Source organism: Mauremys mutica, chromosome 7 (genome assembly GCF_020497125.1).
Source record: "Mauremys mutica isolate MM-2020 ecotype Southern chromosome 7, ASM2049712v1, whole genome shotgun sequence".
In the NCBI taxonomy this organism is placed as follows: domain Eukaryota; kingdom Metazoa; phylum Chordata; order Testudines; family Geoemydidae; genus Mauremys; species Mauremys mutica.
In genome coordinates this window covers 98659930-98684683 of record NC_059078.1, presented here as the reverse complement: position 1 = coordinate 98684683, position 24754 = coordinate 98659930, and the positions used below count along the sequence as shown (strand labels likewise).

Here is a 24754-nt window from a genome sequence, read left to right as displayed (position 1 = left end):
TTTTGGGGACATTATTGGCCTAAAGTGTGTGTGTATATGTGTGTGTGTGTGTGTGTGTGTGTTAGTGTTCAGGTTCGGTGTATATGACTCTCATGCTCGCTGTCATACGCCTTCTCAAAACTATCCTGTTTGCTTCTGCTGTTTGTTAGCTCCTCTAGTTGCTTAGGAGCTGGCTTTTTAAACCCCTGTCTGCCCTGAATTACCCATACCCCCTTGTCAAGGGACTAGGGATCAAAGGATAGCAGGCTAGAACCTCATTAGTTAGCTCTCAGCCTAGCTAGCAGGTTGCTTGGCGCAGCACACAGCCCCCAGAAGAGACTACACTGAAACTTCAATCAAGCAGGCACAGGGCAAGCAAGCACACAACAAACTAACAGACAAAAACTCCATTCTGCCTCCTTCTTGCTAAACATCCGTATATATTGCAAATATTAACTGGCTCCATAAGTCTAGTATTAGGGTTATTCACACAGTTCTGGACATCCCTATAGCAACCTAGTCCCTAGGACTGAACTCCATTCCAGGACTTTATAGTAGCTCCTGTCCTTTGAAGACAGCAACTCATTAAATGACAAATCATATTTCTATTGAACTTCCCAAAAATCCCTTAAACAATGTCTCATCTCTACCCTGCCCTTCAAATATCTGGAAAGTCCTTTTGCTAAAAAAAAAACAAAAACCAAAAACTTTTGTTTTTTGTTTTTTTGTTAGTGCTTGTGAGTAGGTCTTCATAATAGCAATAATGTATCAGCATTCAAATGGTTCTGGTGATATCTACTGCTCTATTTATAAGCATTGTAAATTTACATGGTGCCTTAAAAATTGGGTAAGATATTCTTTGCCCCAAGGCCATCAACATGGGATGAAGTTGAGTCCCTCTTTTCTCAACTGTACTCAAGCAATCAGTCCAATAAGAAACTTATTCCATCTCCCATATCAAACCAACTTTAATAGAAGTTTAGCTACTGTATAACCATGTTGGGCAACTTTTTCCATTGCATTTTTAGCTAACCAAATTGTTTCCCGGTCTTTGGTCTAAATGAAAGGCTATTCACAAGGTTAATAACAATGTATGCTTTAGGGTATAACCTGTTCAAGAAGAAATCCTTTCTTTTACAGCTCCATGTGAGAACACTACACAATTGGGCACGTGCTTTGTAGGAGGTTGGGCTTTTTCTTCAAACTCTGGATGATGACCACTGCTGAGAAGTCACAATTACTGACTAGATGTATTGCTAGGGATCCATGGTGGATTATGCTACATTCAAGATTTTCTTATAAAGATGTTTACAATAAGAATTATGCAGTATATTTAACCCTTAGTGAAATATAATTTGGCATATTGTTAGACAAACTGACAAGTCTAAATAAAACTTCACTTTTTTAGTTCACATTAGTTATTGTATGTGTTTCTCCTGTGTTCTAGATGCAATAAACTTGTTGAAAATACATGCACAAACAGCAAAATAGCTGCAAACATGCCAAATATCCATCGAGTACACTCTTTAGTGGTTTAAAGGTAAATGGGGGAAACTTCTCCTAGATTAAGCAAGTACATTTTGCTGTTTATACTGCACAAGCGCTATGCTGCTTTTGGATTTTTAAACCAAAATACAAGCACCACTTAGTCAAACCTGATTCATATCCTTGCTGATGAGAGAGATGTATTCTTAAATCTTGTCTTTTAGGCCCTTTAATGTGTCGGAGCGCAAAGCAAACTCTCATGCTGTTGTAGACTGTGACCATGCAAGAAAGGAAGTTAGCGTCCGTACTGGAGGAGTAACCGATAAGACAGCAAGGAAGACTTACACGTTTGATATGGTAACTCTTCTTTGAGTCACTGACTTCTAGATGTCTGCTGGAAAAAATTTCCCTCTAAATAATCAGTCATGGAGTTGTACTGTGTGCTAATTTCAAGTGGTGAAACACATCAGAGAATACCTAAATGTGATCATCTGACTTTGCCTCAACAGGTCTTTGGAGCACAAGCAAAACAAATTGAGGTTTACCGGAATGTTGTCTGTCCTATTTTGGATGAAGTTATTTTGGGATATAACTGTACTGTGTTTGCGTAAGTGCCCCCAAACTACTTTCTTAACACATTAACTTCAGTTTCAAGTATATACTTTTAATCTTCAAATTCTGCCACACAGCTATGGCCAAACTGGTACAGGAAAAACCTTCACAATGGAAGGGGAGAGATCACCTGATGAAGAATATACATGGGAAGAGGTAAATCTGACCTCCTATTAAAAGCTCGTTAGCTGAGTTGTAATTCAATGTGAGTATATTGCAGAAGGCTAGCTGTAGCTAATGAAAACTTGGTTGGAACTGGTCTCTTGCAAGTATGCTGACACTCTCATTTCAGACTCACCTACTCTAACATTAAGAGTTTACCATTAAACATCTTTTTTAAAATTATGAATATTCTCTTAGATAAACTTGATTTTGTTTCAAACCTCTCTGCAAGCTCTGAAAATTATCCTATGAAGAATGGTCCATTTGTGTCACTCTCATCTTTAAAACAAGTTATGTTGATTTCCCTAAACTTAGTTCTCCTCTTTATGCTCACTGTCCCTTTGGTCTTCTCTTGGCACTGGTATTTCATAAACTCATCTGTGCTTTAATTATAGGATCCACTAGCTGGTATAATCCCCCGTACACTGCATCAAATATTTGAAAAACTTTCAGACAATGGTACGGAATTTTCTGTGAAAGTCTCCCTGTTGGAAATCTACAACGAGGAACTTTTTGATCTTTTGAATCCCTCTCCTGATGTAGGGGAGAGACTTCAAATGTTTGATGACCCCCGTAACAAGGTACAAATCTGAATTCTAAAACTTAAGTGGGGCTCTTGGAATGACTAAATAAAGATGTGTGACAAAAAAGATGTGTAACATAAACTTCCGTCTTGACAGAGGGGTGTGATTATCAAAGGATTGGAAGAAATAACTGTGCACAACAAGGATGAAGTGTATCAGATTTTGGAAAGAGGAGCAGCGAAAAGAACAACTGCAGCTACTTACATGAATGCGTACTCTAGGTACAAAACTTTCCTTTTATAAGATGTAATATTTTTGATGTAACAAACCTGGTGTGACCAAAACAGTCAAAGATTTTGAAATTACACTGAACCCTGCTTGAGCTTGTGGTCCCCATATTAGTTTAGGCTCTCAAGATTAGGGCTCTACTGTGGCTTTGTAAGTCACACCTCTATCATCCTGCAGGATGTGGAGAGTGCAGCACAACACAGGCACACCTGGAAGCATTCTGCCTTTGGAAGACACAGGTAGGCAAAATGCCTGTGTGGTCATGTGCATAGGTAGCTCTTTTTGAGGGGCAGCATGCTGTTTCTAGACTCGGCCTCCTCACTCACATAGAATCATAGAATCTCAGGGTTGGAAGGGACCTCAGGAGGTCATCTAGTCCAACCCCCTGCTCAAAGCAGGACCAAACCCAACTAAATCATCCCAGCCAGGGCTTTGTCAAGCCTGACCTTAAAAACCTCTAAGGAAGGAGATTCCACCACCTCCCTAGGTAACCCATTCCAGTTCTTCACCACCCTACTAGTGAAAAAGTTTTTCCTAATGTCCAACCTAAACCTCCCCCTCTGCAACTTGAGACCATTACTCCTTGTTCACTCATGATGTCCAGTCAACACAAGCACCAGAATGATACCAGACCTCTGCCAAGATGCACAAGAGAAAAAAACATTCCTCAGTATGGTACCTAGAATAACAACACTTAATAGTAACTCAAGTACTAAGTTTAGCTTTTGAAGCTTTTTGACAAATGGCTAGGCAAAAGGCAAACAAAAAGCCTGATTGCCCTAGGAGTGAGTAAGTGAAAAGTGTTGTGGTATGTACTAATAGGAACTGAAACAAATTCCCCCTGGAATATAGGCCTGGTTGATATAGCTATGTTGGTCAGGGGTATGAAAAATCCATACCCCTGACTTTACTTCGCTATTCTGACCTAAATCTCAGTGTAGATGCAGCTGTGCTAATGGAAGAACAAGTCAGTTGAGGTAGCTACCATCATTCAGAGAGGTGGCGTTCCTACATTGATTGGGGGGAGACCTCTTCCACCAATGTAAAATGTGTCTATGCTACAGGGTTATGCTGACATAGCTACAGCAATGTAGCTATGCAGATAGTGTTTGTAGTGTAAATATACCTACAGAGATCACATACTTATGGTGTGCTGTAGTCACTTAGCTGATAGGCCTTTCTTGGAAAGATAGTTTCCTTTTCTCTAGCCACCCTTCTGTACGTTCTCAGTCAGAAGCATCTGCATATTAGTGGTGTGTCTAGTGTTTATTGCATATCTCTTACCAGTGTCACAATGGTGGTGAGACTTGTAAATGGGATACTGTCAAGCTAAAAATAAGTCCTAAGCTTTACTAATGTCTTAGATAAAAACTGAATTTTAAATTTTTATCACTGAATACTGCTTGCTTGTATTTACATAGCTTGGACAGTAAAAATGCTTTTCAGATTCTCCTATACTGTACCTGTGTGTACTTAGTGCATTGGTTACAAACACTACAGGGCATGTTTGTTTTCTTTTTTTAACGCTTCCATAAGTTGAATGTATAAAAATATTTATAGAGTTTATTGCTTTTATGTCTTCACACATTTTTTTCCTGAAACCTAAACACTGGGCTGAATTTTCTGATACTGACCCTTCTATGTTGTTAATATATTAGTGCCTTTCAGAGGATCTCATTTTTAAAGGACCTATTTAGAAGCGTGCTTAGTAAATAAGATGATGTATTAGAAAAGTGCCCATCTATAAAAATCAATGAGCCAAACTTATCCCTGGTACAAGTCCACTGATATCAGTAGCACTTCATAAGTGATTGTCTTGCAAAAAGAAGAAAAGTTGGGTTTATGGGGATGTCTGTTTTAAACTGACTGACTTATTTTGCAGTCGTTCACACTCTGTGTTTTCAGTCACCATACACATGAAAGAAACTACAATAGATGGAGAAGAGCTTGTTAAAATTGGGAAACTAAACTTGGTAAGTATCTGCATTAAACACCAGAGTTCTATGAAGGTGACAATCCTAGAATAACAAACTAGAAGAAAATAAAGCTTTGCCTTGTCTCAATTGAACAACTGACATTAATTCATAGGAGAGGCACTTATGCTATGTCTACACTGCACTTTTGTTGTTAATACTTTTGTCAGTCAGGGGTGTGTGTGTGGGGGGGGAAGGAAACAACCCCTGACCGACAAAAGTTTTAATGACAAAAAGCACCAGTGTGGATACTGCCACAAAAAGCTACTGCCCCTCATTGGGGGTGGTTTTATTTTGCCGGCAGGATCAATCTCTCCTGCCTGCAAACAGCAGCTAAACTTGCATTCCTCACAATGGCACCACTGTAGTAGCACAGCGGTGCCACTGCAAGGTAGGCAGTCTAGACATAGCCTTAGGGTATGGCTACACTTACGGTTTGCAGCGCTGGTAGTTTGCAGCGCTGGTCATCCAGCTGTGTAGGAGCAGCGCTGGTGTGTGGCCACACTCACAGCTACCAGCGCTGGTGTGTGGCCACATTTGCAGCATTAGCAGCGCTGCTGGGAGTGATGAATGCTGGGATAGCTGCCCATAATGTAAGTGGCCGCAACGTGCTTTTCAAAAGAGGGGGGTGGAGTGGGGTCTAGTGTGACAGGGAGCGGGTGGGGAGAGAGAGAGAGAGTGGATTTTTGGAGCCAACACTGTGTGTTTAGCTTCCTGCCTTGAAAAATCAGAACATGTTTCCAACCCCTTAGTCTTAAATCTTAATTGCAAACAGCCTGCAGCCAACACGACTCCCCGCTGTTTCATTCACTCCCTGCCTGCCTCTCATTTGATTGTTTACAGCCAGGTACAGATGATCACAGCAAACAGGAGCTCTGTTTGTTTTTTAGATAAGCAGCAGCAGCAACGGCAACAACGGAGCTCCGCACGGAGCTCATTCACAACAAAACAAAGAGAGGCTGCATAACAAAACAAAGAGAGTAATTTATAAAAGCATTCTGGGATACATCCTTATACCCTGGAGGCCAATCACAGCGCTGGTGTGTGGCCACACTTGATGACCAGCGCTGCAGCACCAGCGCTGGAATCCTTATTCCCCATGCTGAGTGAGGTGTACGGCCAGCGCTGCAGCCAGGGAGTTGCAGCGCTGGAAGTGCCCTGCAGGTGCGGCCAATTACTAATTGCAGCGCTGGTGGAGGCTTTCCAGCGCTGCAAATCGCCAGTGTAGCCATACCCTTAGATACTTTTGAAAATCCTTCTCGGTGTGTCTGTACCTTCTTAAAAATCTGGCCCTATGTTGTTAGACCATGCATTTTTGTGTCCTGCATAAATAAATGGTGAGTGTGACTGATTAGTATATGTCTATATGTAACTATACCAAATTCAGAGTTGTTTTGTGAATGCTATTTTGACTGTAAATATCTTTGTACCTTCATCTTGGACTGGTATTCCAGGAGGTGTCAGGAGAAATACTTGCACCCAGCAGAGGACTAACAATAGAGAGCAATCTGGAATCATTAATCTGGATGGTCTTCTATTCAAATGGAAGCACTATAGGGCAACTCTGCTGGCTGTAGCCTAGGGGAACTAGCTTTACCAGATTGGACTGAATGGGCCTGTAACCAAGCAACAGATTGAGGTGTATTTCATACATTTAAAATACAGGTTATGTGATTAAATTTATAGGCAGCAGGTTCAATACAAACAAGAGGAAGTTGGTGGGTTTTTATATACAGTGCACAACTAACCTGTGAAACTCATTGCCATGGAATGTTGTGGTTGCCAAAAGTATAACTGGGTTCATGAATTATTCAGTTCTTTTTTGGAGGATGGGTCCAACAAGGGCTATTAGCCAAGATGGTCAGGGACACAACCCCATACTTGGGGTCATCCTAAACCTCTGACTACCAGAAGCCAGGAATGGAAGATGGGGTGGATCATGCCATAATTTTCCTATTTATAATTGCCACCCTAAAGCCCTGATACAGGCCACTGTTGGAGAAAGATGGACCATTGGTCTGACCCAGTATGACAGCTCTTATGTTTTTATGAAGCCATTGAGAAGAATATACAATAGATACTCCTAAGTCTTAGGGAAGCTAGGCTGTACACATGGTGGCATATTGATATTTTGGGAATCCTTCTTTATCTTCAGCTTTACAAGATAGGCATTGTTACAGATGTCATTTTTTTTTCTCCTTTCAGGTTGATCTTGCAGGAAGTGAAAACATTGGTCGTTCTGGAGCAGTTGACAAAAGAGCTCGTGAAGCTGGAAATATCAATCAGTCTCTGCTTACTCTGGGGAGAGTTATTACTGCTCTTGTAGAAAGAACCCCACATATTCCATACAGGGAATCTAAACTCACTAGAATCCTGCAGGATTCTCTTGGAGGGCGTACAAAAACATCTATAATTGCCACAGTTTCTCCTGCATCTGTAAATCTTGAGGTAAAGACTTGAACCTGCCTACCTTTGTGCAAGCTGATCCATCCTACATTGTTGTTAGTGGGATACTTATTCCAGGAGTCTGTAAATTTTATACAAAAGTTCAGATGAAGTACTGAAATCTTAAACCTTCATCTGGAGGTCATGTGTCTGTCTTTGTACTTTTATACAGGAAACTTTGAGCACTCTAGAATATGCACATAGAGCAAAGAATATCATGAATAAGCCTGAAGTTAACCAGAAGCTGACAAAAAAAGCTCTCATTAAGGTAACTTTCCAGTATGCTTTCACAAATTAAAGGCTAGTTAGATGTATTTCTGTCAGGCCAGCCAAATTGCTGAGCCTTGGCAATGTTACCATTTCACCCTGTCCTGTAGGCACCACTTCAGTGATGAGTGGGGTGTTCATCAGGGTACTGGTTACAGCTTTTGATGTGGATACCTGTTCAGATGGTAGCAACTAAACTCTGGCAAAATATTAACACAATGTGTGCTTCAACTCAGACACACGCATCCCAGACTCTCATACAGTTGATCAGTCATTAAGGTTTGACAGATAACACAGCATATCAGATAAAACTGACCCTTAGTAAAAGAACTTTATAGGTGGTTATTTTAAGATGTTAGACACTGCCTAGGTAACTTTTACTGTTGAGCACTATTGCTTTACATCTAATCAAATTTATTTAATGAGAGGTTCTGCAATGCTGTAACTGCTTTCAAGATGTGAAACTAACAGTACTAACACATCATTATTTTACCTTCCGTATAAAATTTTTCTTAAGGTAATGTGTAACATCTTACAGCGTAACAACCACTTTGCTAACTCGAAATCAAAGTAGAAATGTAATTTATCAAACTGGGGTCTTCAGTCTTTTACAGATCATTTTTGTTACAGGAATATACAGAGGAGATTGAACGCCTGAAACGAGATCTTGCTGCTGCACGAGAGAAAAATGGAATCTATATTTCTGCTGAAAACTATGAGTGAGTCCTTGACTATTGCAAAACTCGGTGTGTCAAGCATGGCAACTATATCCTCAAATGTAACATAATTTATAGGAGCATTTGTACCTGTAAGAACTGCGGCTAGTACAAAGTCAGCTTCTCTAAACCAGTGGTCCCCAAACTTTTCAGGGTTGCAAACCCCCCACCCTCCCATTACCTCTGTCTGTGCCCACCAGGGCTGGGAGGTGAGGGCTGAGACTGGGGCCGCAGATGGAGTTGGGGCGGGGAGCACAGCCAAGGCTGGGGGCAGGAGCGAAACGGAGCCGCAGCTGGGCCACAGTGGAAGCTAGCCGCTGGGCCCATGGCCGGGTGTGGCTCTGCTCCTGGCCGCAGCCTCAGCTTCGGGAATGGAGCTGCGGCCAGGAGCTGAGGCTGGGGCAGGTGTGGAGCCAGAGCTGCAGTTGGGGGCTGGGTACTGTTCCCTCCCCACCCCCTGTGGAGGCTGGCCCATGTTGTACTTAAAGTACTGCACAGGATCTTTTCAGGGGGAATAAGGCAAAGCACCACACTTACTGGTAATACATGTAGTAATTAACACTGTATCTTATGCATATGATATATATTACACTCATGCACTCACACAAGCACACTCCGTCTTGTTGTTGTTACCAATTAGTTGCTCCCCTTAACTTCACTGGCCAGTTGAGTTAGATGGGGGAGGGGTGGAGCCGGGGCTTCTGCCGATCCTGATTGATGTTCCCATGTTGACGAGACGAGACCCAGGGTCCTCTGCAAGACACCTCATGTTTATAGCAGCTTCCCTCTCACGCAAATCTATACCTGATTTAAAATCTGTATCTGTGTCCGTTGTTCCTTCGTGCTGCTTTTTTCTGGTGTTAACCCAGTGCTGTTCAAAGACGGTGTTTTCAAAAGAAGGTGCTTGCTTCTAACAAGGCCATCAATATGTCTGCTCTTCTTTAGTGAGCCCACTTGACATGTTTTATTGTTCTTGGGTCTGGCTTCCATCCCCTTTCCAAGGGTTGCAGCTGTCTGGAGGTGCTTGCCTTTCACACCTTCCTCGTTCACATCTCATTCATTCAACAGGGCAATTGATTAAAAAGTGGTGGGGGGAGATCTTATTCTACTCCTAGCAAAATGACATTTTTTTTAACATTATACCTAGGCGCAATACAAAGTTTTTTATATATAAGGATCTGATACAAAGTTGTATGAAAATAGAGGCATAATACGAAGTGATATGAAAGTTATGTGAAGATGCTTAATGCAGAGATTTATCTACACCCAGGCCCTCAAATGTTCCTCTGCACCCACCTAGGGGGGCATGCCCCACAGTTTGGGGACCTCTGCTCTAAATTCTTATCTGCCTCAGAATACCTGTGAGTGCATTGGTCAATAAATAGTTCATCTGAAGGAAGAAACACACGGTGGTTCTTCTACATTATACTGTCCAAATCAAACTGGCACCAATCCTTGTTGCATTTGAATGAATAATACTTATTATGGATGTATTAGCAGGAGTGTTGTAAACAAGACATGAGAAGTAATTTTTCTGCTCTACTCCACGCTGATTAGGCCTCACTTGGAGTATTGTGTCCAGTTCTGGGTGCCACATTTGAGGAAAGATCTGGACAAATTGGAGAAAGTCCAGAGAACAACAACAACAAATTATTAAAGGCCTAGAAAATATGACCTATGAGAAGATTGAAAAAATTGGGTTTGTTTAGTCTAGGGAAGAGAAGATTGAGAAGGGACATAACAGTTTTCAAGTACATAAGAGGTTGATGCAAGGAGGAGGGAGAGAAAAATTATTCTCCCTAACATCTAAGGAGAGGACAAGAAGCAATGGGCTTAAACTGCAGCAAGGGCAGTTGAGGTCGGACATTAGGAAAAACTTCCTAACTATCAGGGTGGTTAAGCACTGGAATAAATCACCTAGGAAGACTGTGTAATCTCCATCATTGGAGATTTTTAAAAGCAGGTTAGACAAACAGTTGTCATGGATGGTCTTAATATTTAGGCCTGCCATGAGTGCAGGGGACTGGACTAGATGCCCTCTCGAGATCCCTTCCAGTGGTACGAGTCTATGATTCTAAAGTTTATATGGAAGCTAGGATAAAGGTACCATTAAAATAACCACGCAGCATGAGAAGCATTAGGTAACTATTAAATCAATCATGTTACACTTATTGTTTTAGAGCTCTTAATGGAAAAGTGACAGTTCAAGAGGAACAAATTGCAGAGTACATTGAGAAAATTAGTGCCATGGAGGAAGAAGTGAAAAGAGTAAGTGAAGTCTTAACAATACTTGTCTGCAAACAAGAAATTGGGGGGGACAACTAGATCAAAGGGAGGAGCTTGGTGTTGTGATATTTTTAGAAACTCCAAACTGATCGTTGTGAGTTTACATCTTGTAAATCTAAATCTTTCTGATGATGTTTGTAGTTCTTGCATAATTTAATATGTCCAGTCAGAAAAGAACAAAGGTAGAGCTGCCTGAAACTCAGGATTTCTTGTTTGCAAGAAACTGAGATTTCAAAACTTGGTTTCCAATTTTGACCTAAACCAGTTTTTTCTATACTTTTGACAAACCAGAAATCCTGGGTGGGGGGGTGGGGATTATTTCAGAAGCAGATGCATGGTGTTTCTGAAACAGAATAGACTGGCAGCTGCTGAATGAAATTGACATTCTCGTCGGTTTTGCCCCTCCCCTGGAGCACATATCCTGGCAGCCTGTCCCAGGACCTCCAGGCTCCTGACTCCATGTTTTGTAGCCTGGAAGTCCGGAAAACCCCAGCCAAGTCAGATTTCTTATGGCTCCCTGGTGTGTAGCTGGGATTCTGGAAGCCCTGGCAAGGTGAGGCTTCCCTATAGCTGTGGACCCTTGAAGCCCAGGTGAGGGAAGGGAACCAGACAAGTTTCCTAAGGAAAACCTGCCTGGCCAACAAGATTCTGATGGTGCACTGTCTGAGATTCAACAAAAGTTTGTCTAACTTGTCTCACTTTTGCAATACACTTTGGTTCCAGCAAACTGGCACTTTGTGACCAGGTCTAAACAAAGGCTGTTTGTATACCAATGGTACTTTAGGAAGCTTAGTCAGAGTGTGCTTAGTCGGTTTTGTGAAGCTGAAGCTAAACTTCAAACCTCCTAATCAAAAATAATTATTTGAAAGGGAAGCCCAATGCTTAACTCCTTACTAAGTGTGGCTTTTCACTATGGTAACTTGTAACAGCATAATGCAATATTCCACTTGGGTTTTAAGCTTGCCTTAGCTTAACATTGCTCTGATGGACTTTCAACAAAAAATTGGACTCTAAAATGTTCTTTTCTGGATGGATCAGCTTTTACTTTTCAGGGTTTGTGTGAAAAAAGGTGACTTTTCATTGCACATGTGCAATAGGCTAAATCTGAGAATAAGAAACATTCTCCAAGATCTGGAACTACAAAGTTATCAAATATTGATGTTACAAGTCTTGCCTTTAGCTAAATTAAGTAATATTAATTGAATCTCTTTCCTCCTTGTATTTGGTTAGGCTGATTTTAATGGGAGAACCTTAAGTGGATGTAATTATTCTACAGAACTTTTCCTTGTGATTAACCATCTTTTCTTGTTTTGGAGAAAAGTGTCATTGGTACTTGTTTTGAGACGTATTCAAGTTTAGTGTACAAGGTCTCAAATATCAAACATACTGCTTAGAACTGAGACTGCATTTGTAATTAACCAGTCATCTGATAATTTGGCATAAATCACATTTTTGGGGGAGAAGATATTCTTCCTAATGAATATATGATTTGGAAGTATGACTAAGTTGGTCTTCAGAATTCTGAAAATCAGTATCTCATTAACTGCATTATTTCAATTGCACTTTAGGTCACTGAGCTGTTCATGGCTAATAAAAATGAACTTGAACAATGCAAAACGAATCTGCAGATCAGGGCAAGAGAACTGGAAGACACTCAGAAAAACTTGCAAGAAACCAAGATTCAACTTGTGGAGGAGGAATATGTGGCTTCAGCTTTGGAGAGCACTGAAGAAAAGCTGCATGGCACTGCTAGCAAGGTTATTGCATTTCTGATAACTAATTGCAGGTGTAACTTCCCATACTCTATAAGCAATTCTATCAATAATATGCTTAATCTTTAAGGGAATGACTTGTGAAAACTGTACTGGTACAGTATCTTGCAAACTGATCTTAAAACTGAAGACTGGAACAGACTTATGAACTGACTCACTCCACAGTGATGGGGAGGGGACATCAGTGATGGGGAGGGGACGCAAGTTTGTTTGTTTGTGACAGTTTGATGGTTGACTATTCACTAACCAGCATGCTGCCTTCCTCAAAGTCATCCTGCCCTAAAAGCTCTGAGCTCCAGTGTCTTCCAGTCTGCATCACCCCAGAGTGTGGTGAACCAGCAAATGCTTATTCTACATGGCAACTCGAGGGATGACCTCCAGCCCTAAATGGGATAAACTGTCCCATAAAATTATGGGGGAGAACTAGGGTGCAAACACTTTGTAGAGGAGGTCTGCAGTAAAGTCCTATAACCTGTTGTACTAACTGAGTGAACTGCTCACCACATAGTGTTACGTGCCACTGTTACACTTTGGGGCATATTGATAATTTCATACTTAGTACTGCTCTTAATTCTTACAGCAGTGACTTGCTGTAGAAAAGTTTGCTTTTTCTTCAAAGTGGTAAATCCTGTATCTATATATTTACAACTCTTCTTTACCTATATTCCTGTTGAGTTCTTTCTTGTAACAAATGGAGATGGTTTATTTGCATTGGCTACTCCTGGGGGAATTCTGTGCCACTGCGAATGCGCAGAATTTATGTCCCACACAGATTTCTTTGCTTCCCTGCAGAAAAATGACTTTCTGTCGGGGAAACAAAGGGAAGCCACAAGAGTGCTCATACAACCCTCCTAGCAGTATGTTTTGGGTGCCCAGGGCAGCTGGCAGAGAAGTAAATCACTGTGGGGTAGGGGGTGGGACTGGGGAAGACCCGGCTGGTGGCTCCTAACCTGCACCAGATTCAGCTGCTAGTCCTGGCATCTAGAGCCGGGTCAGACCCAGCTGCAGGAAGCTCTGCAAACTCCCCAGTCCTGCTTCCTGCACCCATTGCACCTCAGCTGCAGGGGGAGGGATCCTTGTACAGGAAGCTGCTCCCCCATCAGCCCAACCCCCATGCATCCAGACACCCACATACTCAGACCCTCCCACTGAGCATCATCCTCCCCCCCCCCCACACACACACACTCTCAGGAATCCCCACCCCCGATGAGCCCCACTCCTCCTGCACCTGGACCACCCTGATGAGCCACCCGCACCTGGATCCCTGCCCCACTGAGCCACAACCAGCTGCACCTGGATCCTCACCAATCCCCACTCCCACAGCATCTGGACCCCCCACCGAGTCCCCTACACCCAGACCACCCTGCTAAGCCCCAACCACCTTCACTTGGACCCCCCCCCCGCAGAGTCTCATTACCGTTACACCCAGAACCCCCCAACAAGCCCCTGTGCATCCAGATCCCCCACTGAGCTGCCTGCATCCAGATTTCCCCACACAGAACCCTCTCAATCCACACCTGGATCCCCCCACACTAAGCCCCTCCATGCTTGGATCCTGCCTTGCTGAGCCTGCCTGCCCACACCTGCTGCACCTGGCACAGAGAGGCAGGGCCCTGGGATGTTTCTGGGGAACACCTTGCGCTGTGTCGGGGTTGGGTGCAGCCTCACTGATGAGTCCGTGTTCGGGGGGGGGGGGGCTGCAGAGTGATCTCCCACCTCTGTGCAGCCAGTTGCCTGTGCTCCCCAATGCCCTGCTGGAGCCTCCACATTTATTTGACAAATAATTTTTTTTCAAAATTTTAAAATATTATGCGCATAATTTTTATTTTTTTGGCACAGAATTTTTATGGTTTTGGCGCAGAATGCCCTCGGGAGTAATTGGCAGGCAAACTACATTGTCAAATTCTATGTTATTCACTACAAAAGTAGCGGGAAACCACCTAAATGTCAGAGTCCTAGGGAAGCGTGTATTTACACTTTAGCGAGGGGATGCCACCATGCTCCTTTGCTTCCTATTGTCCTGTTTTTGGGACAATGGTTGCTGTGATGTTAAAGCCTTGGTGTGTCTCTTCTCAAAGTTAGTAAGAGTAAACAATGTCTTGTCTGCAACTTTCTGAATGCCTGAGCACCTGATCCTAGTTTACACAAGGATTAAGAAATTAACTAGTGATATACAAAGCATGTTAATGCAAACTCTTGGCTTCCCTTCTCTAGGGATGCAACTCCTACTTTAAACAATATGTTTAAGTTTTCATCATCTAAGTTAAACGAAGACTATAGTACACCCTTCAGTTATGTTTTGAGGCTGAAGTGGTTCATCTGAAGATTGACAATGTAACTTTTTTTTAATTTTATTTTAGTTGCTTAATACAGTTGAAGAAACAACAAAAGATGTGTCTGGTCTCCATGCAAAACTAGATCGTAAAAAAGTAGTTGATCAACACAATGCAGAAGCCCAGCACAGATTTGCAGGACAAATGAATGCTCTGTTTAGCAAAATACAAGATTCTGTTAATGAGAACAGTTTGAAACAGCAACAAATGATAGAATCTTACACTAATTTAGTTGGTAAGTGTAACAAGTTTATATCAGTCTATCTTCTGACTTCTTACATGAACTCTGTGCAGCAGAAATACCAAAGACTTTCCTAAAATTGATATGACATGACATAAGGACCAGGCTTTACCTAAAATACTAGAGCTGAATTTTTTCACACCAATGATAGTCCAAGTTGAGTAATCATACCCATACAGCAAAGGTTATGCCCAAACATCCACTTCAATTTGCTGTGTTGTAGGCAACACTTGTGACTGATGAGAGGCACTGTTTCTGGTCAGGGCAAACTATCTGTTTGTTCTTGTCCTAGTACCACATTATTAGCGTATCCTAACATGAACCCTTATCCTCTTATGCCATAGGACTGTTGGGAAAACTCTTTACAAAGTTTGTAATGTTCTGTTTACCTTTGTAGGTGACCTTCTGTCTGCCAGCTCTTCAACCACTAATGTTATTGCATCAGCCGTATCTTCATCTTTTGCCTCTGTTGTGGAAATGCTGTCTGCTGAAACTTCTTGGGTTTCTGAAAAAATACTAGAACAGGAGACTCTGTCAGTAAAAAATAAAGCTGAGTTGAAGAGATTGATGGTTAGTTAATCTAGATGCTCTTGAGTTATTTTGGGAATATGGATCTTTCCTGCTTTTAAAGGGCCTCCATAAACTTGGTCTAGTCAGGTTAATAAAAATAACTTTCAATTCAGGAGCAGTCTCAGAGCCCTCAATTGCATGGTTACTGAATCTTTAGGGCTTGAAGTAAGATGATGGGCCATTGTTGCAGGCTTTTTAGAAGTAGGTTGGTATTGGTTTATACTTTGTTCACATGTTCAAGGCTATCTTCCCAAACAGAAGGTCTGGAAACCTTTTTTTCTAATGATTGTTGAGATTCTGGAGCACAATTCTACAGCAAGGGAGATTCTGGAGCAAATTTTGCAATTTCAGAATACACAGGGCCCTGAATATATTCAAATGAGTCTGAATAATTTCTTGCAGACTTGAATTGAGGAGCTGTCTGGTATTTAATTTTTTTCCCCACCATCTTTTCCAGGACGAGCATAAATCTGGAATGGAAAGAGCATTAAGTAATCTGGTACCTGTGGTAGAATTTGTATTGGGAGTAAACCACCAGTTTCAGAATAACATCAAGACCTGTTCAGCTGTGGCAGAAAAGGTAAATGCATGGATATTTTTCTTTCACACAGACTTCTTCTTGGACTTCTAGTTTCCTAGTATTCTAGTGCATTTTGTTGTTGTCCTGCCCAAGCATCTCCCCTTTTGTCCTCATTCTACTGTGCTCTGTTTCACACCATCCCTTATGTTTAGAACAGCCTGTTGCCTAATATACCAACCTCCCTTTAACTTCAAACTTCTGCAAAGCCTACCTGCAACAACTGCCAAAGGTTTGTCCACCATACTTTATTCAGTAGTGCCTTTAAACTGCAAGCTCTTTAGGGTGTAGAGATTTTGTATATGTATAACCAGTGTATGGTCATAGCACTAGGTTTATGAAAACCTCCACTTTAACTACCATAATTCATGGCTTCCTTTTCTAACCTTCATGTAATTTATTTCCCTCTAAAGATGGAAGGACATAAAGAGGAAACAAGCACCTTCTTTACAAAACACTCTCTCGCTCTGAATAAATTACAGGAAGATATAACCAGTGTTCTGGCTCAACTTCAGAATGACTGTGAGAGTTTAAAGGAAGAAGCAGAGCTGGCAAAGCTGGCACTTAAAGAGGTATCACCTTTTTCTTAGAGCAAGAAGATGGAATTAAGCATTTTGTACCAGTGTTTTTCACCTGGCTTGACTTAAACTCATTTGTAATAGATCTTCATACTTGCTTCATCAGTCAGTACAATGACCATAGTTTCCCATTCATTTAGTTTGCTTGTCCTATTTCTGTTAATCAGCCTCAATTGTGATGCTTTTTCTAGCTTGTAGGGGAGATGGAAATATCACATGTCTGCTCCTGGAGTGGCCTATAGCTGTTGCTAAACTGTTGCTCACAACACACACCAAAAATCTAAGTGAATCCATTGTTTACATCTTTCCTGAACACAACTGGTGGTTATGGCTTTAAACTGTATTATACTTTTTGATGTGCTATATAATACCTTCCATGAGGAATCTATTAAATTTAATTTAATTATGTTGAAAGTGTTAATGGCTTTGAGGCAGGTAACACCCCTGTCCGGTGTATAACTGCATTTTTCTTAATAGGGCACAACTCAACTCATGGCTTCTCTTCAGAGCCAGTTGAATTTATTGGTTCAGGAAACCCAGCAGAATTTAAGTGGTGTATCTAAAAAGGGTGGAAACTTGAAGACCGCTATTGCTGTTGTCCAGGAAAATGTCCATCTGTAAGAACTATATTGTTTTTCGTATACTTATAACATTCTCTTACATAGATTACCATGAATGTAGATTATCATGCAGTATGTTCTTTTTGGACAAGTCCCACCTGTTAGAAGTGGGTCCTGCCACAAAACTCAGATCCTGATTCAGATTTCCCCAACATATGAAGATATGTGGACCTAATTTCTGCTCAAAGTTGAGACTTTTATGCCTCTTGCAAGCAAGAGGTTCCATTTTTTTCAGGAACTATACATTTATGAGTAGTCATCAAATATGGCTGGGCATGGATCCCTGATTACTGCTGCATGCTTACACTCAGTTCTGTAGGCAAATTAGTTGATATCAATAGTAAATTAATCTATCACTTGAAAAATGGACTCTCTGACTGAACTAAACATTAGAGCCCAGGATTTCCAAAAGTGGCTCGTGACTTGTCGTGACTTGAGACCCTTGGAAGAAATCTGATTTTCCTAGGGTGGGTGCTTGGTACCTTCTGAAAATTGAGGTCTTTATAAGACTTGTCAAGTGGATACCCTTGGTCATTAGTCACTTTTGAAAATCTTGGCCAAAATTAATGTAATAACTTATTAAATCCCGCAGTAATACTAGATCAGTTGTCTCCAACCTTTTTACACAGGATCACTTTTTGAATTTAAGGGCAACCCAGGATCTACCCTGCCCCTTCTCCAAGGCCCCTTCTCACTCACTCCATCCCCCCCTCTCTCTGTCGCTTGCTCTCCCCCACCCTCACTCACTTTCACCAGGCTGGGGTTTGGGAGAGGGGGCGGGCTCTGGGCTGAGCCTGGGGTAGGGGATTGGGATGCAGGAGGGGGTATGGGGTGTGGCCTCCCGCCGGGCAGCTCTTACCTCCGGCGGCTCCCAGTCGGCGGCACAATGTGTCTGCCCCTAAGGCAGGCTCCCTGCCTACCTCAGTCCCACGCCACTCCCAGAAGGGGCCAATGAGCCCCTGCAGCTTCTGAGGGGGGGAGGGGCACATGGCTCCGTGCGCTGCACCTCTCTGCAAGCACTGCCCCCGCAGCTCCCCATTCCCAGCCAATGGGAGCTGCAGGGGCAGTGCTTGCAGGCAGGAGCAGCACATGGAGGAAGACCCCCTGCACTCACGGAGCTGTGCCGCCCGCTTCTAGAAGCAGTGTGGGGCCGGGGCAGGCAGGGAGCCTGTCTTAGCAGCAGCCCCACTGCACCACCGGAGATTGCGATTGACTGGGAGATCCTCTAGGATTGACCAGTTGGTGAGCGCTGTACTAGATTATGGTTAGGGAAAGCTTTACTGCATAAATAGCTTAAACAGAAAACATTCCAATGGAATCTTCTTATAATAGTATTGGATCTGGCTTACTTTGAAATTAGACTGTCACTGCTGCTGTTGTCAAATCATATTAAATGCATGATGGTTTTTAAATAAGCATTTCCAAATACTCTGATCTATATTATGAATCTGTTCATGCAGGCAAACTACAGACCTAGTCAGTTGTACAACTTCCCACCACAACAAATACATTGCATCTTTGGATAACTTCTCACGAGAGATCAGGCAGCTAAACAAGGAAGACAAAAAGTTGCTGGAGGAGTCCACTGAATGCTGTGAACAGCTTCGCAGAACTCTCACCACAGTGTGTCAGGAGACAGATGAATGGGTTGAATCTGCAAATACTAAGATTGACTGCCTTACTGATCAACAGATCTCCTCCTCCCGCAGTGAGCTGGAACGACTTCAGTGTTTGCAGAGGGTAACCGATAACTTTTCATTAGACTATGAAATTCTCAGTGGAGAGGACCAGAAAGTAGAATATGTGTAGATACAAATCCAAAGTCATCTGTATATCATTCTGCAGTACTATTGTTATGCTACAGGCCCCCTGATCAGGATAGAGGTTGGCTTGCTTCTCGTTTCCTGTAACATGTACCCAATCTTTTGATATGTGACATTAACCATCTAAGTTCCATCTAAGCTGCGCAGCCATGCAGCTGCCTATTAAGCAGCGCTCAGGGCAGCAAAAGGGAGAGATGCTTCTCCCTAAACCCCGGGCCTGCCGCGGCGCCCCAGCCCAGCCATGTCGGGGGTCAGACGCCCCTCTCCCCAGCCCAGGTGCTGCCGGGGGGGAGACGCGGTCCTCTCTCCCCACTGTAGCCTTGGGGAGCCCCACTGAACCCCTAACCCCTCAGCCACACCCCAAAGCCCACACCCTCAGCCAGAGCCTGAAGGCGCCCCAGCCCTAAGCCCCCTCCCACATTATGTGCACCAATATGGAGGTGGTGTGTGTCACATCACCTCCAATTGGTGCACATAACAAAATGCATTCTGCTCGTGGGTAGCATAAAAACATTATCCAACTTATCTGGTCCATAGTCATGACCTGTAGACTGGTGTAAAACTTTAGCACACTCCCTTTGAAAACTTGCATGCACCCCTTAGTCTACAGTAGATTTGTCAGTGGGAAGGTTTGCATAGTGATCAAGTATAGAATATGGCTTTCAAGTGGTAGCTAGCCTTTTAATTATTATCATTGTTAGGTTTGGCATCAATCAGTGGGGAAAATGTTCCCCTTTGGGGCTGCTGCTATTTCTGGTCCTTTATTTTTCTTCCTTTCACATTCTTCTTTTCCCTGTCTGTTTTTTCCTACCTTGTAACAACTCTCCCATCCATGGATTTCACTCCCAATCCTTTCCCATGCCTTTGCTAAAATAAATAATGAACTAGTTTAATACTGATGTTTAAAGTGTCACTAGACTTCAGAGTTAACACCCCAGTGAGGAAAATGCACAGCTAAATGTTTCAGGCTGTCTGAAGACTCAGGAAGAAAACACTATCTATTCATTCCAGATGTCTTCATGTCTGTAATACTTTCTTTGCAACCTTAAGGGCTAAAAATGCTTTCTAAAATGTAAACTTTCTTCCTATCCTCTTGCAGGTGTTTTTATCCTAGCATTGTCCAATATGCAATTATTTACATCTTACTTTGAAGCATTTAGTGCTATTTACTGTTGGAGACTTGATACTGAATCTGAGAAACCAGTGGTCTGATCCAGCATAGCAATGTCTGTGTTCCTATGACTAGCTATTGGCATCTGTTCCCAAAGGATAGCATGTACGTTCCAAGAAATGGATTATTTTAAATACAGCTCTCAAAATGAACATAAATCAGCATGGCCAAACTCTTCAATTTGAGGTCACATTTAAGTTTAGTGACACAACCTGAAATGTAACTTATCTTGCTCCATCAGTTAGGCAAGAGACCTTAGCCTTCATTTTATTGTTAATTTGGTATTCTGTCTTTCAGAATGCAAATGAAAGCTGTAATGCATCAGTTGCTGAAGTCACAGACCAGATTAACAGACAGAAAGCTGATGAAGAGAGGTCACTGAATAGCCTCCTGGACCACATTAAAAATGATAAGGAGATGTTTCTGGAGCAGAAACTGATACTCCATGAGGAAGCACGATATGGATTGACTCAGGTTAATGCCTTCCTGCAGGAGGAACTTAAAGTGGATATCCCAACAGGTATTCACAGTGGGGGATGGGAAGGGGAATGGTCTCACAGCAAGCTACTTGAGTACCGAGTTCATAAGCTAAAACTAATGGGAACATGAAGTAACTGATAGTCTTGGATTTTTTTTAATATGGACAAGAATGTCTACAAAGAATGCTTTCCACATTTCATTTAATAAAATCTGGAAGTGTTTAATAATTCCATTCATTTTTACATCAACTTCATTAAAGGGACAACTCCACAGAGAAAAGACTACTTGTATCCAGTGACTCTTGTGAGAACAGAACCTCGTGACCTGCTGCTTGAGCAATTGAGACGACAGCAACCAGAACTCATGGCTACATTAAATAGTGCAGCAAAGGTGGTAGAGCATGTGGATCAGGTAAACGTGAGATGGCATAAATACAAGGCTCCATTTTGTAACCACTCATCCAGGAGATATGGGATTGAACAGTTAGCACAACACTTTAAAGGTGTTTCAGTTCAACTCTGTAAACAGAGTTCTGGAAGCCTTTACATTCTGAATTGCACTCGTCTGTTACAATGTGAGTATCCATGCAAAGCTCAGGAAATGTACAGGATGGGATAAAACAAAGTCTTATGTTTAAAAGGTCTTTTTTGCTTGATAGTTGTGCATGTAAATATCTATAAATCTCTCAAAAGATTGTGCCACGTATTTTAGGGACTTGATCAAATTATTGTAAATCCCCTCTGAATTTAGCCATTCATGTAAACTGGAAACTTCTGTTTGTAGGACTCACTGGAGGAAGAAGAGGTGGTGCAGGAATTTAATGAAAGTATCTTCAGTGATAAATCTTCCCTGGACACAAGTGTGTGCTGTCAAACAAATAGTGGTGTTCCCTTTTTCCAGGTAATTTTACAAATATTGCAGACAGGTTTGAATTTGACCGGGAAGTGCGGTGCCTCTGCTATAATAGGGTCAGAAGTAGTTAAATGACATGCCTTTTAACAGCACTTGTGTAACATTGTCAGTGTAGGTTTGTGACCAGACTTAGTCCTTCAGAATATCTGAGACGTCATATATCTTAATTTAAAGAAGCAGCCAATAAATTCCCCCCTTAAATTGAGTTGGGTTGTTTTTTTTTTTTCCAGCAAATTGAGCTGAAAGTAAGTTTTTTTTCTTAAAACAGCAGCTACCACAGGGGAACATCAACTCATGTATTTTAACATAAAACTGCTCAGCATTAGATTAGATGTAGAACATCGACCATAATGGCTTTGCAACAGATTAGTACTCCCAACTCCATTGGGGAAGGAACTGGTAAACTTTGTTTTGTTTATTTTTATTTATTGACTAGTTAGTGTTAGCCTATGGGCTCTTCTTGGTAAAGTATTCAGAGCTTCTCTAATTTCACCCATGATCCCTTTTGGATAGCTAAGGGATGGACTGCTTTCAAAGTTTGTACTGTCTAGTTATAGGATCTCTTTTAAGATGATGAGGTCCTTGGAAGAGAGTGAGGGTGAGAGTTGCAAAACCTCTTAACTGTCTCTAGCAAAAGAAGTATCTGGACATGAATCACTGCAGCACTCCAGGGATTAAATACTTGCCCTGCTGAACATAACCTCTCCAATGTGACTTGGAAACTAAACAGGCAATCTTCAAGGCTGTCCATGTGGACTACTATATCAATATTCGTTTCAGTGAGGGAGATCAAATGTTCTGAGGATTTGTTTGATGTATCCTTAAACACCTAATAATACATGTAAACTTCACCTTGTTTGGGCCTATATGAAACACAAAGGGCTAAACTGGTTACTCCTGGGGGAATTCTGCATCAAAAAAATAAAAATTCTGCACAAAATACTTTAAAATTCTGCATATTTTATTTGTCAAAATAACACATAATAATCACACTACTTTCAATTATTTTGGTAATTTATTTCAAAATACTTGCTGACAAGTATGTCTGTAACAATCCAGACAACAAAAAAGATTCAGGAAATGTTTTTTTTTTTTTTGACAAATAAATTCCTTACTGGGCGTATTAATACAGAACTTTTGAATAATTCACTTAAACTAAATACAGAAACGTATTTCCCGCATCCCTCAGAAGCCGTTGAAAAGCTTTGGGGAGTCAGGGGTAATGTAGGAGCTGAGTGGGAGGAAATAATTGGTGGGAAGGAGTCTGGGAGTGAACATAGAGGGCTGTTGGGTATGGGTGGAAGAAGTGTGTTTGGGTTTTTTTGGTTTTTTTTTGTGGGGAAGGATCAGGGAGTTGGGGGTCCTTCCCAATGTAGATCCAGTCTGACTCCTAGCCACTCCCATTCAGTCAGGCACATCTGCCTCTGTCCCCATGTGTCCCCGCACCCCCCTCTCCTTATCTCCAGGTGACCTTGCACCTCCACTCAGTCCCCCCATCCCCATGTGGCACTGCACCCTCCCTCCCATTCAACCCCCACCCCAGTCTGTCTCCTTCTGAACCTCAGTCTGTGACCCCCAGCAGCCCCATGTGCTCCACTCTTTGTGCCACTTCACTCCCCCACCATATCCCGTGGCCCCGCAGGCAGGGCGCTGGGAGGAATTCAGCCTCTCCTCCTCCCTATCTGCTACTGGCTGCTATGGGCGGATGCTCTCTGGTTTGGCACAACAGCAGCCCCTGGTGGACAAACAGCGTAACTTCAGTGCCTCTGTGGCAGAACATATTTTCTGCAGAGGGAAAAAAAAATCTGCGGGGGACATGAATTCTGTGCATACACAGTGACACAGAATTCCCTCAGGAGTAACTGGTAACTTATCAGAAGCCTAAAGGGTATACCTAAACTTGCATACAAGAATCAGATTTAAATCTAACTGCACAACCTTTCAGACTTATTTCTTTCTGATGGAATAATTGTTGGTTTGCTTTCATTAGCAATAAAAGTGTGCTGTTTATAAACTTGTCTCACTGCAGCTAAGGGTGCCCTCTCATTAATTATGGTAAGAACTATCTTTAAAAGAAATGACTTCCAACAAATTAGTTCTTAGGCACATACCTGTAGGAATTCCTGTATCTTATATTTGGTCTTAAGGAGAAAATCTTAATGCCTTTGGCTCATAAGACTCTTGTGTCCTAAAGAATAAATCTCCTTAGCAAATGTCTTCAGAAAATTGGCCTGAATAATTTTTTACGTTTTGAGTATTGTGTGTAGAATTATGTGGCAACCAGAAAATAGAGAGTAATGTTGCATTCTTTAGCATTGTGTGTAAAGGTGTAATACTAACTGGGAACTTTTTTAAACCCTGCAGCACAAAAAGAGTGTAAAAAAGGATAAAGAGAACAAATCCACAAGCATCTTGGAGCGGTCCAAGATGGAGGATACAACAGAACAATCTCTTCCCAGATCTAAGCTTCCTTTAAAAGCACTGAACTAAGATATTTAATGCAGACCATTGCATTTGTAAAACTTACCTCTGATCTTCTGTTCAGTCTGTTTTCTCAACCATTTTCAGGTGCTGTATATAGTAAATCAAATTTTCTAAGAAGTTGTCCTGCCTTTTTGTCTGAATTGTTTTTATACACTGTAACTTAGTTACATAGCATTTACAGACTTTTAAAACTTCAAATTATGGCTCTGTATGTTAAATAAAGACTTTTAAAATCTAAAGCCTATAATGCTAATTAGCCTTTCTGTAGCCATTTTTCCTTTCTTATAAACCAATACAACCAACAGATTTAAAACAGCATGGGCAGATGGGGATAAGCTTTCTAAATAGGTCACATCTACATTTTTGATTTTATTTTAATTGACTGTAAATATTGGCATTCTGCTTTTATGCCTGCCTCAGTCTGTCTCCTGTTGCTATGTAGTAGACTGGTGTCAA

The 24754-nt window shown here is 41.8% G+C and overlaps 1 protein-coding gene across 1 annotated transcript in view; it reads left to right on the top strand.

Annotated features, from left to right (window-relative positions):
• Window positions 1–24528, top strand: part of KIF11 (kinesin family member 11) — a 34142-nt gene extending 9614 nt beyond the window's left edge. Inside the window, exons 3-23 of the mRNA XM_045023291.1 lie at window positions 1689–1821; window positions 1974–2071; window positions 2154–2232; window positions 2634–2819; window positions 2919–3043; window positions 4933–5023; window positions 7229–7471; window positions 7641–7736; window positions 8366–8454; window positions 10632–10719; window positions 12306–12494; window positions 14870–15077; window positions 15481–15653; window positions 16111–16233; window positions 16644–16802; window positions 17286–17425; window positions 18889–19168; window positions 20720–20942; window positions 21162–21313; window positions 21686–21802; window positions 24179–24528. Of these exons, the coding sequence (XP_044879226.1) occupies window positions 1689–1821; window positions 1974–2071; window positions 2154–2232; window positions 2634–2819; window positions 2919–3043; window positions 4933–5023; window positions 7229–7471; window positions 7641–7736; window positions 8366–8454; window positions 10632–10719; window positions 12306–12494; window positions 14870–15077; window positions 15481–15653; window positions 16111–16233; window positions 16644–16802; window positions 17286–17425; window positions 18889–19168; window positions 20720–20942; window positions 21162–21313; window positions 21686–21802; window positions 24179–24304 (3118 nt within the window). The 3' untranslated portion in view covers window positions 24305–24528. The remainder of the gene's footprint in view (window positions 1–1688; window positions 1822–1973; window positions 2072–2153; window positions 2233–2633; window positions 2820–2918; window positions 3044–4932; window positions 5024–7228; window positions 7472–7640; window positions 7737–8365; window positions 8455–10631; window positions 10720–12305; window positions 12495–14869; window positions 15078–15480; window positions 15654–16110; window positions 16234–16643; window positions 16803–17285; window positions 17426–18888; window positions 19169–20719; window positions 20943–21161; window positions 21314–21685; window positions 21803–24178) is intronic.
• The last annotated feature ends 226 nt before the right edge of the window (window positions 24529–24754 follow it).